Below are 16,489 nucleotides of genomic sequence, written 5' to 3' on the forward strand. Positions count from 1 at the left end.
AGCTTTAAAACAAGGCCAGGCAGTGGTGGGGATGATAAAACCTTGTAGAGGTTGGATTCTGCCCTGTTACACAACAGACTGGGTGGCTGAAAAGAATGAATGTAAATGGCTTCTTGATGTAGCTTATCAGAAGCAAAGCAGTCAGAATTTCTGCAGTTCTGCACTTGTTTTAAGCTAATATTTTATTATTCTGTGTTCATCTGTCATGGCTTTGAGGATGACTCTCTTTTCTTTCTATTTTCAGCTTGAAAACTATTTTTCTAGTCTCAAAAATCCAAAACTCAGGGTAAGTTTCAATCATTTTCTGTAGAAAACTCAAAGGAAGGGAGCAGCCACTGTGAGGAATTTAATCACAGGTGGACAGAATTGATAGGAAATCAAATTTTCTTGGTAGGCAAAGAACATGGAGCTAATTGAAGGGAAGTCTCAGATGCCATCAAGCACTAATTCAATCATGTCCAAGGGATTTCTAATAGAGAATTAATGGGGCAGCCCCAAGGTGCTTTTACCTTGCACTGGTGGTCTGTAATGAGCTATTTCTTCATTAAAGAACTGGAATTAAAGAAGGGAATGATGGTTTGAATCTGTCCCCATGCTCAGCTCCTGAAATGAAGCTGAGCAATGCCCTGAAATGTTCCTTTTGGGACGTGCCATTGGAGGCACAGAGTGAGTTGTCATTTACTGCAGTCTGGGAAAATTCACATGGAATTAAAATGCCAGAGAATTTTTGGGACTGTGAAGGGCTGTGTTAATCTGAAATAATCAATGGATTCCCAGGAAGAGAATTAAGAGAGGCCACTTAATTTAAAACTTCAGGTGAATGTTCATCCTCAGGCTGACTGTAAGAACAGACTCATGGGGGCTCTGAAAGGGAATTATTTCTGATTGCTCAAATTTGGGACAAAGAAAGACTTCTTAGAGAAAAATAAAAAAAGGTCAGGGTACTTCTGGCCTTCCCTGCTTTTCACACTTAAACCTGCCACTGGTTTGGTTGATAATGTGCTTAAATCAAAGGAGTGTTGGAATTGCCAGAAGTCTTATGCAGATTAAACCTCACTTGGAATAGGCAGGAAAGGCTTTGACTGAGCTCTTGGAAATTTCCTGTCTGAAAGAAGTTTCTTTTCCTGAGAGGAAAAGAGATTTTCTCTGAACAAGGAAATTTCTTGTCAGCCTGGGAGAAAATCAACCTGAAAAGTTGCTGCTTTTGTTTTTTATTAGTCACCTCTATAAACTTGGCTGGAGTTAAATGAGATGATGATTAATGGCTTTGCCACTTCCAGTGGTGGAAGATTTTAAAAGATTTAATTCCCTCTGGAGTTGCAAAAGGACTTGTTCTCACCTGAATGTGGCCTGAGCCAAGGGGAAGTTTGTTCCCTTTTCTTGTGGAAAACTAAGCTGGGAAACAAGGTGATCAGTATTAAAAAGTGATAAATACATGAGCAAATGGTGAAATCTCCCATCCCTCATCCCCAGGAGGAACAAGAGGCAGCTAGACGTCGTCAACAAAGAGAAAACAAAAGTAACACAACGACTCCAACGAAGATCCAAGAAAACAAGGTGAACATCCTGCACTTCTGTGCTCTGAATGTGTTTCCTGTGGCTGTGCATGAGCTCATGCTCTGAGTCAGGAGAAGCCTGGCTCTGTGAGAAGGCTGCTGGGTTTTACTCTGAGCACACAAACTGCTCTAGCTGTTGCTGTGCCCAAAAATATGATGGAGTGAGTTAATAAAAGCTGCACTTGGGAGTTGCACCACTAATTCTGGAAAAAAAAAAAGTGTTGTAAGATGAATAGTTGGTTGTCCACCCTCGCTTGCATCCAGCAGGAGTTTGCAGAGCTGTCCCTGAGTCACAGCCCACAGAATGGAGTTCAGAGTGCTGAGTCTCTTCTGCAAAGACTCATTTCCTTTCTTGGGTAATGCTGTGAGGAACACAGTGCCTATTCGTGCCCAAAAATATAAAATAGTGATTGTACTTTGAGTTTTGAGTGAAATTCACTTGAAGAATGTAGTCAGGGAAGGATGAATAATCAGCTTTTGTTAGACAGCAGATACAGATTTAACAGATTCACAGAACAGTTTTGCTGGAAGGACCTTAAAGCTCCTCCAGTGCCACCCCTGCCATGGCAGGGACACCTCCCACCATCCCAGGCTGCTCCAAGCCCCGTCCAGCCTGGCCTTGGGCACTGCCAGGGATCCAGGGGCAGCCCCAGCTGCTCTGGGCACCCTGTGCCAGGGCCTGCCCACCCTCCCAGCCAACAATTCCTTCCCAATATCCCACCTAATCCTGCCTGAAGTTCTCCTTCCTCAGCATTTTCTATTCTTTAATGGATAAGTCCAGAAGAGAATGAGCACAACCCCTTGGGAACAGCTCTTATCCCAAGCAAGTCCACTTCCCTGGCAAGTTATTGAACTACAATGCATCAGTTTCCTTTCAGAAAGTTAAACACCATTATTTATTTTGCTGAAAAGGAATGCTGCCTATGGGGGTAGAAATGACCAAAGTTTTTCAAAATCTCTCAGGATTCTGGTGCTGAAGAAGAAAAAGCTGCAGCAAATTCTGTAAAAAAGCCATCTCCCTCCAAGGCCCGGAAGAAAAAGCTGAGTAAGAAAGGCAGGAAAATGGCAGGGAGGAAACGAGGCCGCCCCAAGAAAATGAACACAGCAAGTACTGAACGCAAGACCAAGAAGAACCAAACTGCACTAGAACTTCTGCATGCTCAGACTGTCTCCCAGACATCTTCATCCTCTCCTCAGGGTGAGTGCAGGGATCCTGGAAGAGCCTGGATAAATCTCTGACGCTCTGGACGTGCTCTTTATTGTCAGGTTGAGTTTGGTTGTGTGGCATAACTTCCCTGTTGTCACCAGAGCAAAGCTGTGATGATGGTGATGGGATTGATGGTGATGTGGGTGGGATTAATGGTGATGGGATTGATGGTGATGTGGGTGGGATTAATGTTTTGATGGTGATGGATGTGTTAATGGTGATGCCATGAATGTATTGATGGGATAGGGGTGGGATAAATGGTGATTGATGGTGATTAATGTATTGATGGGGCTGGGGGTGGGATCTGTCTGTGGGTACTGAGCCAGGAGCTGGGGTTGAGCTGCCTTCTCTCAGCTGCTGCTCTTAGGATGGATCACAGATACCCTTACCCTTCCTAAGAGTTTGGAGCAGTGTGTGGATGTGTTTGGAGCCGTGTGTTGATGGACTAAGCCGCTGGATCTCATTACAAATCCTGAATTTTCAGTGGTGAAGCTCCTGTCCTTGTCCCAAGCACTGAGTGCTGACCTGGGGCTGTGTTTGTGTCTCTCCAGATGCCTACAAGTCACCTCATAGCCCATATTACCAACTACCTCCTAAAGTGCAACGGCATTCGTCCAACCAGCTCCTGGTGGCACCCACCCCCCCTGCACTACAGAAGCTGCTAGGTAAGGCTGCCCTTGGCCTGCCCACCTCCCCTTTGGAGTTTTGCATGGGGCAGGAGGGGGATTATCTCTTCCCCAATCCCACTGCCTGCCCCACATCCTTTGGCATCACCACAAAGTCCCCCCGGCTCCTGCTGAAGTTGGTGTTTCACTCTGCCCTTGTTCCCTGATGCTGTTTCAGCTCTCCTTTGGCACAACAGGCTGCAAGCCTGGATTTAGCAGGAATAGTCAGAAATAGCTTTATTTGAAATAAAACCATTCTCTTAATCCTGAGGAACACCACTCCATTTCCTCTGCTGAACTCGGAGCCAATAAACGAGATCCTGTCTGAGAGTCTGAGGTCACAAAGGTGTGGTTTGAAAATGCACTTCATGTGCAAGAAGTGCTTTAAGGGAAAACCTGGAGGGGATTTTTTAATCTTGTGCTGCCTGTCCCCTCCCAGCTGTTTCTGGCTTTTGGCACTGGGCATGAGCCAGTCCAGGGTGCTCTGAGAATCTGACAGAATGGTCCTGTCTGTGGGGACCAAGGGCATCAGTGATGTCCTTAACTTGTGCTCTCCTGCTGTTGTGTCAGTTGTGGCTGATCCCTTGTTGAAGAGAAAGAGAAAAAAAGTAATTTAAAGAGATATTTTGTGGCAAAAGGAGTGATTTTTTGAGGGGTATTTTGTGGCAAAAGAGTGATTTTTAAGGACTGTTTTGAGGCAGGGTGGATGGGGTCAATGACCGTTGTCTGGGCTGTGCCTCGTGCAGGTTTCTGCTCACCACGTAAATGTCTGTTTTGTGCAGCAGACTGGGCTTAATCCTGGGGTTGATGGAAGGGGTGGGGATGAGGAAGGGTCATTGCTGGAGATAAAGGGTAATGAGAAGCCAAATGCTCCTTGGAGGGCAGAGTAAACTGGGTGTAGAGCTCCTCATGTGTGGAGGGGAGAGGAGGAACAGGCCCTGTGCTGGTGCTGGGTGAGTGCTCTGAGCTCAGGGCTGGTTTGGGCTCCTGCAGCTCATTTTTTTTATTATTTTTGCTTACAGAGCACTAAAACCACTCAGCTCCTCTTTGCTCATGCAAACACATCCTCAGCCCCCAGCACCCTCCTCTGCCTCTTTGGATGTGTTGTCATGGCTTCCATTGGACCTGATGGATCCAAGAATTCCTTTTGTATCAGGAGAGGGATTTTCAGCATGTTCTTTAATCCATCCCCAATGGCTTGGTCTGACTCAGGGTCCAAATCAAAAGCAAAGGAGAGACAAGTGAGGAGAGGAAATAGGAGTAAACAGAGGCATGGCATTTGCCCCCTGCTGAAATTCCTGATCTGATTTATTTTGCAGACTCATTTAAGATCCAGTACATGCAGTTCATGGCATACATGAAAACTCCTCAGTACAAAGCAAGTCTGCAACAGTTACTGGAGCAGGAAAAGGTGGGTCTCACTTTTTAACATTTCTAAACAAAATTACCAGACTCTAAAGTTCCTGGGATGTGGGGAAGAATGCTGGAGATGGGAATTGTGTGCATTTACACCGGTCCTGCTTAGGCTGAACAATTGCCAGGGGATTTTGTTGCAAACTCACTTTTTGTGTGCTTAAATCTTCACAATGAGAGAGCTGCATCTCCCTTGTTCCTTCTGTGTCTCTACCAGACAATGCTGACTTGGAATCACAAAATCCAAGGATGGTTTGGCTTGGAAGAGACCTTACAGCCCATCCAGTGCCACCCCTGCCCTGGGCAGGGACACCTTCCACTGTCCCAGTCTGCTCCATGCCCTGTCCAGCCTGGCCTTGGACACTTCCAGGGATGGGTCCCTCCCAACCCAAACCAATTCCAGGATTCTATGAACCATAGTTCATAGGGATTAAGAAACCCAAACTTTCATCACTGGTTATGAGGATTTATACTGATAAATCAGAATGTTTTGGATTGCACTGATGAGCAAAGTGTAAAGTCCCAAATCATGGACTGGAAAGCGTGGAAAGGCGAGGAGAGCCCTGGAGCTGGGATGTTTCTCTGCCATGGAGCCACCAGCAGAGGGAGGAGATCTCCTGCCTGAACACTTTCTTGTCTTGCTTTGTCTCAGCTATGAATGATTTCATTGCTACATCAATTAGCCCTGAAGAGAGTCTGTTCTGCTGCTTCTGGAGGAGCCTTTCCCCATAATTCTCAGCAGTAAACTTGAACTTCCAGTTCAAACCTTGCAGGACCTAAAGGGGCTCCAGGAGAGCTGGAGAGGGACTGGGGACAAGGCCTGGAGGGACAGGCAGGACACAGGGAATGGCTCCCAGTGCCAGAGGGCAGGGCTGGATGGGATATTGGGAAGGAATTGTTGGCTGGGAGGGTGGGCAGGCCCTGGCACAGGGTGCCCAGAGCAGCTGGGGCTGCCCCTGGATCCCTGGCAGTGCCCAAGGCCAGGCTGGACGGGGCTTGGAGCAGCCTGGGATGGTGGAAGGTGTCCCTGCCCATGGCAGAGGGTGGGGCTGGATAAGCTTTAAGGTTCCTTTGAACCCAAACCAGTCTGGAATTCTGTCCAGGTTCAGCTTTTGGCATTCCCTGTGGAAGCTTTCCTTCTCTCAGTAGTCTTTGTGAGAATGTCAGAAAAGCCACAGGGCTTTTTTATCGTGTTTTCCACATTGGGAACTCTCCAGAGGAGAGAGAATAACTTGTGCCACCCCATTCCTTACTGAGAAGTGGTTGATGCTGCTCTGGTGTTCATGGAAATCTCTTTTTCTGTGGTTATTTCCATTTGCTTTCACAGTCAATCAGCACACAGAACTTTCATCCTTTTCCTTAAGCAGCAGATTTTTCTGCTTATTCTGCACTTGTCAGGAAAGTCAGCATGAAGTGAACCTGTCTCCTGCAGAAATGAAATGATGGTGTGCAAGGGTTGTGCCCTGCACAGAGAATGAATCAGGAGTGTGGAAAAGTCATCACTTGGTGGTGGTGTCCAACAGCTTCTCCACACTTCTAAATGTTAAAATGAGGAATTCAGTATGAAAATATTTTTTTTATGGAGTGTTACACAGCAAATTAAACCTCACAGAGGCAGAACTTGGCTGGGTGAGGGGCTGGGTATGGTCTGTTCAGTATCTCCCTTTTACAGGAAGGTTTTCAAGTACAATAAAAATCTCTCTGTAATAATGATTTTGAATTCAGCTGCTGCTTCCCAGAGTGCCCTTAGATGGAGCTGTCAGCCCCTGCAGTGCCTGGGAAGGCTGATTTAAATGCTTCATATTGAAAACAAAAATGATTTTTCAGCATCCCCCAGAGCAGTCCCTTTAGCATTGCAGGGACTGTTTTCCCAAATTTCCCCATGTTCCTGCACATGGGGAATTTCCAGCACTGCTGCTTCCCTGCTTGGAAGATCAGTCATGGAGTCACAGAATTATTAAGTTGGAAAGGATCAAGCTGCTTTTTGCTCTTGTTGCCCACTTTTTCTGGAGCAATGGCTCAGTCTGTGCAATCCCTGCTTGGCCTCAGCAGCACAAGGTGGAGAACAGGATAATCCCAAAGCTCCCTGTTCTTGCTGCACTAATCCTGCATTTGGGGCTGGATAAATGAGGCTCTTCAGCCAGTCCTGTCCTGCCCTTTGCTGTGCATGGCCATGGATTGAGGGAGCAGGGATCTGCTTAAGGAATGTCCTGGGCAGGGAATGTGCTATGAGTGGCTCAGGTGACCTGCTGAAATAATGGTGGCACAAATAGGAAAACTGGTTTGGTTTATTTGGGACTTTCTTCTTGCCTCCTCCACAGTATATTTTCATTTACTGCATCTCTTCCATGAATATTGGACAGGGAAACTCTGAGCTGGGGCTCTGGGGATTTAGAGCCAGTTCCCAGTTTGGGAACAGATTTCATGCAGATAATCTTTTCCAGTTCTATTTCTGCTCTGTGGGATGTGATTATTGCTGCTGCTTCACGATGCACTAGGAGGATAAAAATGAGTTTTTCAGACTGCCTTGATTGTATTTTACCATACAGGAGGAAAAAAACTACTTAAAAACTCTTTTCAGCTGACTTAACTCCACCAGTATCACACCCCAACAAATCCGGGCTCTCAGGAGTCTGAGGCAGGGCTGGATCTCTCTCCTGCATCCAGGTTCACTCCTAAAGTGCTCCACAAACATCCCCTTGAGATGGCCCATGCTGCAGCTGGTGCTAAAAGTGTGTTTTGCCACTGTTCCCTCTTCTAGGAGAAGAATGCTCAGCTGATGGGGACAGCCCAGCAGTTATTCACCCACTGCCAGGCCCAGAAAGAGGAAATCAAACGCCTGTTTCAGCAGAAGCTCGATGAGGTACCTCTGTGCTGGGGGAATCTTTCTGAGTCAGCTGCATGCAAAACATTTCTGGTCAAGCTGGGTAAGACCAGAGTAGTCTCAGGTCTTCAGCCTCTGCTTTGCAGCAGATCAGGCTCAGGAAGGTGCAATCTTTGTCACTCTCTGGTTATGTTTTGTGTTTGTTGTTGGAATTGTTGTGTGCCTGCTGCCCAAGGAAGGGGACAAACCACAGCCATGTGGTGTTTGGTGAAGGATTCATCCTCTGCTGCTCAAACTCTGCTGCCAACCAAGCTCAGCAGCACAGGAGGAAATGTGGAGGCTCTCCACAGGCAGTTCTGTTGGCTGGTAAAGCCTAAATGCCAGTTTTACAGTTGAAGGGGTGGAACAGTAGTTCCAAGGTCTTTGTGTCCTTCCTTGTTATCCCCCAGCAGCCACAAAGTCCCTTGGAGAACGCTGGGAGAGGTCCTGAGAGCTGCAGAGCTCTGCAGATGTCCTCAGTGTCACTTGGGAATGGGACAGTCACTGGGAATGAGGCTGGCAGGACTTTATTGACTGATCTCACCCTTCACCTTTTAGTTGGGAGTTAAAGCTCTGACGTACAATGACCTGATCCAGGCTCAGAAGGAAATCTCTGCTCACAACCAGCAGCTGAAAGAACAGACAAAACAGCTGGAGAAGGACAACAGTGAACTCAGGAACCAGAGCTTGCAGCTGGTGGGTCCAGCCCCTGGGCTGGGAACAGGGGATGCTGCGCTTTGGCTGAGGACAGGGCATGAGCTGGGGGCTGAAACATCATCCAACTGCTCAGGGTCCTTTGAAACAGGGGGATGATGGGGGGAAGCCTGCAGGGAGTCCATTTTTACCTTTGATTTATCCCATAGCAAATCCTCAGGTGGCAGCTGGCTCTGCCCTCAGCTGTGTCCCCAAACAGCTCTCGGTGTCACTGGGTCTGGGTCTGGCTGGACAGGGAGTTTGTGCAGGGTGTGCTGTGGCAGCACTCCTGTGGTGCTCATCTTGGTAACTCAGAGAATCCTGGAGCTGTTCATGTGGGAAAAGACCTGTAAGGTCATCGAGTCCAACCATCAGCCAGCACCACGGTCACCAAAACACCACGTCCTCAATGTCACATCCACTTGTTTGAACACTTCCAGGGCTGGGGACTCCAGCACTGCCCTGGCAGCCTGTACCAATGCCTGACAATCCTTTCAGTGAGGAAATTTTACCCATCTGTCCTGGGATGACTCCCTAAACTAGGACACCATCTCCAATTGAAATCTCCCCTGGCCCAACCTGAGGCCATTCCCTCTCCTCCTGTCCCTGTTCCCTGGGAGCAGAGCCCGACCCCCCTGGCTGTCCCCTCCTGGCAGGGACTTGTGCAGAGCCAGAAGGGCCCCCTGAGCCTCCTTTTCTCCAGGCTGAGCTCCCTCAGGAGGTAGATGAATGGAATATCTGGATGTGGAAGCAGTGAGGGTGGGTCTCTACACTACTTGAAAAAGAGCCAGGTCACCTCCTGCCACACTCCCCAGCACCAAGCTGGGAGGACTTTTCAATGGGCTGAGGGGTTCTTGCACATTCAGTGCAAAGTTCCTGCTTTCAGCTGGGACCCCAGGGGGTGTGCAGAGGTGAGAGCTGTGTTTTGACCTGTTTGTCCCTGTCCCTGTGTGTCCCTGCAGCTGAAGGCTCGGTGTGAAGAACTGAAGCTGGATTGGTCAACGCTGTCACTGGAGAACTTGCTGAAAGAGAAGCAGGCCTTGAAGAATCAGATTTCTGAGAAGCAAAAGCACTGTTTGGAACTGCAGGTAGAGAGCAAGAAATAAATGCAGAGTCACCAGTTTGGGGTAGCTCTTGGGCAATGGGCCAGTTATGGGTGTTACACTAAATATGATGGGAAAAGATGAACCAGGTGCTGCTTTTTTGTTTATTCTCTTTTTGTTCCCCCAGAGACTGAGCTTTCTATTTGCGGATTTTAGTAAATAAGGTTATGGATAACTTGTAAAGGCAGTAGATACCATGACCTGATTCATTGGTGATGCTGTGGAAGGAGGAATCATAGTTTATCATTTCATATAATTAAAAATCACAAGCTGATGTTTTTCATGTGTGCTCTGATGTCTCAGTTCAGGAATCCCAGATTCCCAGACTGGTGTGGGTTGGAAGAGACCTTAAAGCTCATCTCATTCCACCCCTGCCATGGGCAGAGATACCTTCCACCATCTCAGAGTGCTCCAAGCCCTGTCCAGCCTGGCCTGGGACACTTCCAGGGAGAGGGTGGGAATCATTTCCCCCACAGTGACATTTCTCATAGCAACAAGAAATTAAACTCCTTTGTGTGAAGAGCTTTTCTTTCCCTGTGAGATTGGCTCCAGAGCTATCCCAGCCTTTTGCTGGATGTCTTGGCATGAAGTGACTGTGCAGTACTGAGTTACTCCACACCCTCTCTGTAAGTTGGAGATATCTTCCTTTTGGTTTTAAGATCCAGAATGTTCTTTCTCAGGGTCTCTGAGCCATTCCTCTCACTGGGACTTTTTGGTCTTAAGCTCAGAGCAGAAATTTTTTCTCACTTTGGGTCCCTTGTTCTGCATTGTTCCCAGAAGCAGGGACACTTTTACTTAGAAGAATTTGGAAGCAGAACTCCATAATGTGATAGAATTGCTAAGTATGGTCTTTAATTTTTGTTTTCCTCCTCCTTTAAAGATCAGCATTGTGGAACTTGAGAAGAGTCAGCGGCAGCAGGAGCTGCTGCAGCTCAAGTCCTACACACCCTCAGAGGAGCCCCTGTCAGTGCAGCTGCACAGCAAAAGCCACCTGAGCCGTGACCCCGAGGCTGAGCACGGCAGGTTCCAGCTGGAGCTGGAGTGCTCCAAGTTCCCCATGCCCCACATCAATGGCATGAGCCCCGAGCTGTCCATGAACGGCCACGCCACCCCCTACGAGCTGCAGCACGCCTTCAGCCGGCCCTCGTCCAAGCAGAACACCCCCCAGTACCCCAACTCCCACCTGGACCAAGACATCGTGCCCTGCACCCCCAACCACAGCAGGCAGAAGGCAGACAAGGTGACGAGCCTGTCCCTCCCTGATTACACCAGGTTTTCCCCTGCTAAAATCGCCCTGCGGAGACACTTGAACCAGGACCACGGAGTCAATGGAAAAGCAACAGCTAATGAGATACAGAGGTGAGAGGGATGGGGAAGAGGGTAGTGGCTGGTGTTAATAGCATTGGTAATTTAGGTTGTGGAAAGATATTTTTCAAATTGGAGCTTTATCTGTTTTAAAATGAGCTGTGAGAGCTAATGGGGTAAATAAATTGGGACAGTGCCTTGAGTGTGGTACGGGAATTCCTTGTCACTGGTTTTTGTATCCTGACAACTGTGCATCTCCCTTCCAGAGCTGAGCATGTCAAAGAGAATGGCCTTACATATCCAAGCCCTGGAATTGCAAATGGCATAAAGCTGAGTCCTCAGGAAACTCGGCCCTCCTCCCCCGCGGCCTTACCCAGTGCAGGAGAGAAGGTAAAGGATCTGCTGCTGCTCAGGTGCTGCCCCTGGGGCAACAAAGGGCACGTTGGCCAGACTGGGGAATGCAGGAATGCTGCGTTCTGTGGCCACTTTGGCATGGGAAATGACACAAAATGCAGTGGGTGTGATGCAATAAATCAGAGCTGGTCAGAGGGAGAGAAAGATGTGCTCCTCTCCGAGCAGCAGCAGTGCAGTGGGACTGTTGTTCCATCTGGCTGCTTGAACTGGGAAAGGAGGCTCTTCCATAGTTATAAAAATAAAGAGTAAAATATTTGGTCCATGTAACTGGTGCAGCCTTGGAGCATATTGGGGCTCACAGAGCAGCAGGTGCCCTGCAGTAGCAGGTTGCCATGGAAATGCATCTGGCTGCTACAGAGGGCCTCAAGATACAAAATCTGACATCTGAGTGCTTTTCACAGAGCTCTAACCAAAACACAGGGAAATGAGCTTGCCTAAGGCTTCCTTTTTGCAGATGCTTGGGGCCAGCAATGGCTTTAATTTACACCTTTCTGTGCTGTGGGATGTTGCTGTCCCAGGAGCCTGGTGTTGGTAACCACGCCTGCCCTGTCTGATGTACAGTCATTGCTCCTCGTCCTGTAATTCCTTAAAAACAGGAGTGCAGGAATGGCAAACACATAGAAATGAGCAGGTTACCAGTACCTTAAAAACCTTTACAATGCCCTCTGTAAGAACTTTGCTTTCTCATTTGATTTTACAGGTTTTGAGAGAGAGAACCTCTGTGAGTAATGGAGAAACTATCACCAGCCTCCCTATCAGTATTCCTCTGAGCACAGTGCAGCCCAATAAACTCCCTGTTAGTATCCCTCTGGCCAGCGTAGTCCTACCTAGCCGTGTTGAGAAGGTGGTGAGTAAGGGATTGTCAACACTTTCCATCCCTAACTAAAATCCCAGTGGGCAGGAATGGGGTGCTGTGCCCCAGGATCCTCCATGGGCACGAGGTCTGCTCCTCGGGGGAGGCTCCTGGGGGATGCATCCTCTTGGCTCTTGGATCCTGTAGATTTTTCCTCTCCTTTCTCTGTGGGGTGGAAGGGGGGGCTCAGCCAGGAAGGGGGAGTAAAGTAAATGCCTCAGGAGAGCCTAGCCTGGAATGTGTGTCTGGGTGAAAAGCCTGAGAGTTTGTGGCAGTGGAAGCAGAGAATTGCATGTGTCCATTTGTTCTTAGCCCTGCTTTCTGCAGGAACCTGGGAGAGAATTCTTCTCTGTCAGTCACCTCAAAGCTGCCTGTTCTCCTCACACATGTGCAGGGTGAGCTTGAACAGCCCCTTGGGGCTGTGATACCTCACATGTGAGTGACTGCTCTGTAGCAGAGAACTTCTGGGGCATCTCTTTTTGAGATGTGACAAGTCCTTGCCTCTCTGAGTGGAGGAGGAGTTCCAAAAGGCCTGGTCCAGTTTCTCACAGCAGTTTGTCACAGATGTGCTGCAGCAGAGAACTGAGAAATGTTTGCTGCTTTTCCTAAGAGCTGAGTTATAATCCATCCATGGCCTGTTTTTCAATCCCATATTGGGAAAGCTGGAGTTGGTTCACAGTATTGAATCCGTTGCATTTTTCCAGCTGAAGACTTCTGGCTTTAGCAGAACCAGTCTGCCCAGCTCTGGGTGTCCTCAGGGCAATGCCAGCCCTGAGTGGCACCTCCCTGTTTGTTCAGGCTGCCATTTCACACGTGTTTTCCATGTTTAGGAGAACATCCTCAGTGAGTGTCCCAGGGGACATGGCCTAATGCACTTCATGATCCCTTTGGGGTTGTTTTGGGGAGCTTTGTGAGCACAGGCCTGGGGACATGATACAGCCATCAGTCTCCTCCCTGCTGCAGCAGTGGCCTGAGCCATTCCTGCTCCTGGCAGAGCTGTCCTGAGTCTGAATGTGCTGTGATGAGCCTCCCTCTCTGCATGGTGTCTGCTGTGTGTGACATACCACTGCACTATAATTAATCACTACATTTTTGGCCCATAACGTGCTGATCCATGCTTTTCTCAAAACAAGCTGAATCTAGGACATAGAGGAAGTAGAGCCACTTCCCTAGGCAGATGTACTAATGCATGTGAATTTGTTTTAAGCTGTAGATTTCTGATGCTGTTTCCTGAAATGCCTGTTTCTCTCCCCAGAGAAGCACACCCAGCCCAGTTCACCAGAGTAGAGACTCATCGACACTTGAAAAGCAGATTGGTGCTAGTTCTCATAATGGCATAAGCAATGCTGCTGGAAACAAGCCTCTGGCTTTGGCTACCTCAGGTAACAGCCTCACCTGTGCACAGCTGCTCCTGTTCTGGGGCAGCACCCAAACACACACAGCCAAATATTCCGAGCACTTCTTGCCAGGTCCTGCAGGCACTGGAGTGCTGAATAACTGTGGGTGAGACCAGAAACTCACAGATGATGCTTTGATGTGCCTCCAGCTTGGGTGCATCTGGCATAAAGGGTTGGATTGATGTGGCTTTACTTGTAAATAAACAATTGCTTCTGTAAATTCTTTGGGGATCCAGAGATTCCCACAGATTTACAGTGGGGCAAACCTGCAGAGTGTTGCACAGCTGTGTCCTCAGCTGGTCATCTGGCTCTAAAAGTTTTATTTTACTTGGTCTTTAAATAGCAGAATGAATTTTTGGGGCAGGTTATGGAAGTGCCTCACAGGCAGCTGTCAAGGCACAAGACCCTGGATGGGAAAAGCTCAAATGGGAGAGGATGGGGATCCCTTTAGGTGCAGACATTGCTTCTGACTCACTCATCCGTGGAAATCATGGTCTTTAGCTGCTCTGGGGATGTTGTGGGTCAGGAAAAGTAGGTTCTACAGCTGATCTCTCAGCAGAGAGTGCTTTTGTTCTCAGTGTTTACCACCCCAAGGGGCTTGGGTTGTTTCAGTATCTTTTGTAAAGGGCTTGGCTGCCTCTATAAAGCAAATGAAGTATTTAAAAAAACCTTGTTGTAAAGCATTACCATGTAGTGCCTTTCATTTAGAGAGCCCAGGCCATCCTAGAGCCCTAAACCCATTTTTGATACCCCGTGACAAACACTGAATTCCCTTCCCAAGATTCCTCCCTGGTGGCATTTTTCTGCCACTATGTCTTTGAAGGTCCCCTGTCACTTCCTAGGACACAGCCTTTTGTTGAATTTGGAGGAGGTGGGCTGTGTGGATGGCAAAGTCCTTCCTTTTTTTGGGGAAGGGCAGGACTGAGTCTGGCCATCCATTTCCTTGATGAAAGGAAGGAGTTGAGAGCAGAGGAGCCCTTATTTCAAAAGGGGTAATTGTTGAAACAAAGCTTAAACTTGAATTCCATGTAAAATTGGGAGGAGCACGTGTTCTATGGGATACCTCCATATACCACATGAATTTTCCTGAACTGCCAAGAGAGCAGTGGAAGTCCCCAACGCCCCACTGGCACCTCAGCACCCAGAGTCACGTTCTCACTGCCCTGTGGAAAAGCAGCCGTGTGTTTCCCATGTAACCCAGGGCCACTGGCTGTTCCCCAGGCAGAGCTGGAATCCCTCCCGGCCCTCCCAGCCCTGCACTCGGTGACCTCTCTCTCGCTCAGCTCCAGCAATGATCTATACTTTCCCTCTCAACAGGTTTTTCTTACTCTTCTGGCTCCGTGGCAGTCAATGGAAATCTTACAAACAGCCCAGCCCATCTTAACCATAGTGTTGATCAGGCAGCTCTGGACGACTCTGGGAGTCTCTTTAACTCTGTAGGGTCTCGGAGTTCCACTCCACAACATCCTTTGCTAATGATGAGGAACTCTGGGCAGAACTCCCCTGCTCAGCAGCACTCGAGCCCCCGCTTAAGTGGCCCGGCCCCGAGCCTGGCAGGGGGACTGCAGAGTGCAGAGGCTCAGAAGATCTTTGCCGAAGGAACAAAGGGGGACCTGCAGTCTGATGCAGCGTTTTCAGATCCTGAGAACGAGGCCAAGAGGAGAATCATCTTTACAATCTCTCCTAATACAGGACATGTAAAACAATCCCCTTCCAGCAAGCACAGCCCCGTGCCCGCCGGCGCCCGGCCGGCTGGCGGCCAGGCCCACGCGCAGGACGGGAAGAAGCGCGGCCGGCGGAAGAGATCCTCCACGGGGAATCCCAGCGGGAATGCCGCCGTCTCCCCGAAACGCAAATCCCTGCCCTCGGTGGCCGGGCTCTTCACGCAGCCCTCGGGGTCGCCGCTCAATATCAACTCCATGGTAAGCGCCCACGGGAGGAGCTTTGGGAAGGCTCTTGGGATTAGGGATGAGGGATTGCCGTGAAGGCTCTTTGCAGCAATTCTCCTGCCTCTCGTTTTCACTAAGTTGGTGAACAGTTTGTGTATAAGCAGAACGTCTTCAAAGAGCTCTTTGCTGTCAGAGCATTAAAAATTAAAAATAATCTCTTCCCTCGTGACAAAGAGCTTGTTTCTGCAGCGAAGTTGATTTTTGAGGCTGTAGATTCAATATTGTGAAAATAGTTTAAGCTAAGATTGACTAAACAGCAGAGGAGTGCCAGAAGCATATGGCATTCTTGCTAATGAAGCCAGCTAGAGAGTTGTGTGCATGTGATCCTGCAGTGTAGTTTGAGAAGGCAAGGTTTATCCCAGGTCATAATTTCTGATTTCAAACATAAAATCAAAGAATGAAGATTAGCTGTTTTTATGTTTAAGCTTTCACCCCAGGTTCTAATGCAGGAGGTGGAAGTTAGCAGCAGTGCTAAACAAGCAGCTGTTGGATGTCCCAGAACAAGTTAAACCTGCATTAAAATCTTTAACAAGATGCCTTTCCAGGGATACTCTCATCTGTAACTGCTTTCTTTCCTTCTCACCCAGGTCAATAACATTAACCAGCCCTTAGAAATAACAGCCATTTCCTCTCCTGAAAACTCCCTGAAGAACTCTCCTGTTCCTTACCAGGACAATGACCAGCCCCCAGTGCTGAAAAAGGAGAAGCCCCTCGTTCAGAGCAACGGTGTCCATTACTCCCCCCTGACATCGGATGACGAGCAGGGCTCTGAGGATGAGCACAATAGCAGCAGGTGAATGCACAGGCACAGTTTCAGGATGAGGTTTCTCTCAGGGCTGATAACACTGCTCTCAGCAGGAGGGGTGTGTTTAAGCCTCTTTGTTCCCCTTGCTTGAAGGCCCATCCCATTATCCCAGACCTCTTATGTGGCTGGAGCTGTGAAACAGGGAAGGTATTCAGGCAGTAGAATGTGAGAACCTGCTGCTGCTGCTGTGTTTGCAAGGCTGGCAGGGTCTGGCCTTGGAGATAACCGGAGGAGAAATGGCTGAGAAATGGAGGAGACTGAGGGGA

General features: G+C 48.5%; 1 protein-coding gene across 25 annotated transcripts in view; it reads left to right on the top strand.

Moving 5' to 3' along the window:
- The window catches only part of DOT1L (DOT1 like histone lysine methyltransferase), a 68,063-nt gene that overhangs the window by 44,274 nt on the left and 7,300 nt on the right, over positions 1 to 16,489 (top strand). For 8 of the 25 annotated variants that reach the window (XR_015279123.1, XR_015279121.1, XM_086862454.1 and 5 more), the window contains exons 12-25: positions 245 to 286; positions 1,474 to 1,557; positions 2,520 to 2,754; positions 3,315 to 3,428; positions 4,748 to 4,839; positions 7,603 to 7,704; positions 8,263 to 8,400; positions 9,360 to 9,485; positions 10,381 to 10,859; positions 11,072 to 11,195; positions 11,920 to 12,066; positions 13,328 to 13,454; positions 14,787 to 15,391; positions 16,006 to 16,211. Coding sequence is in view for 21 of the 25 variants with exons in the window: in XM_086862454.1 (XP_086718580.1) it covers positions 245 to 286; positions 1,474 to 1,557; positions 2,520 to 2,754; positions 3,315 to 3,428; positions 4,748 to 4,839; positions 7,603 to 7,704; positions 8,263 to 8,400; positions 9,360 to 9,485; positions 10,381 to 10,859; positions 11,072 to 11,195; positions 11,920 to 12,066; positions 13,328 to 13,454; positions 14,787 to 15,391; positions 16,006 to 16,211 (2,621 nt within the window). In the remaining 4 variants the exon portion in view is untranslated. The remainder of the gene's footprint in view (positions 1 to 244; positions 287 to 1,473; positions 1,558 to 2,519; positions 2,755 to 3,314; positions 3,429 to 4,747; positions 4,840 to 7,602; positions 7,705 to 8,262; positions 8,401 to 9,359; positions 9,486 to 10,380; positions 10,860 to 11,071; positions 11,196 to 11,919; positions 12,067 to 13,327; positions 13,455 to 14,786; positions 15,392 to 16,005; positions 16,212 to 16,489) is intronic. The other 17 variants (XR_015279124.1, XM_086862459.1, XM_086862469.1 and 14 more) reach the window with 3 other exon arrangements.

This window comes from Cyanistes caeruleus, chromosome 25 (genome assembly GCF_971803275.1).
Source record: "Cyanistes caeruleus chromosome 25, bCyaCae1.hap1.1, whole genome shotgun sequence".
NCBI lineage: Eukaryota > Metazoa > Chordata > Aves > Passeriformes > Paridae > Cyanistes > Cyanistes caeruleus.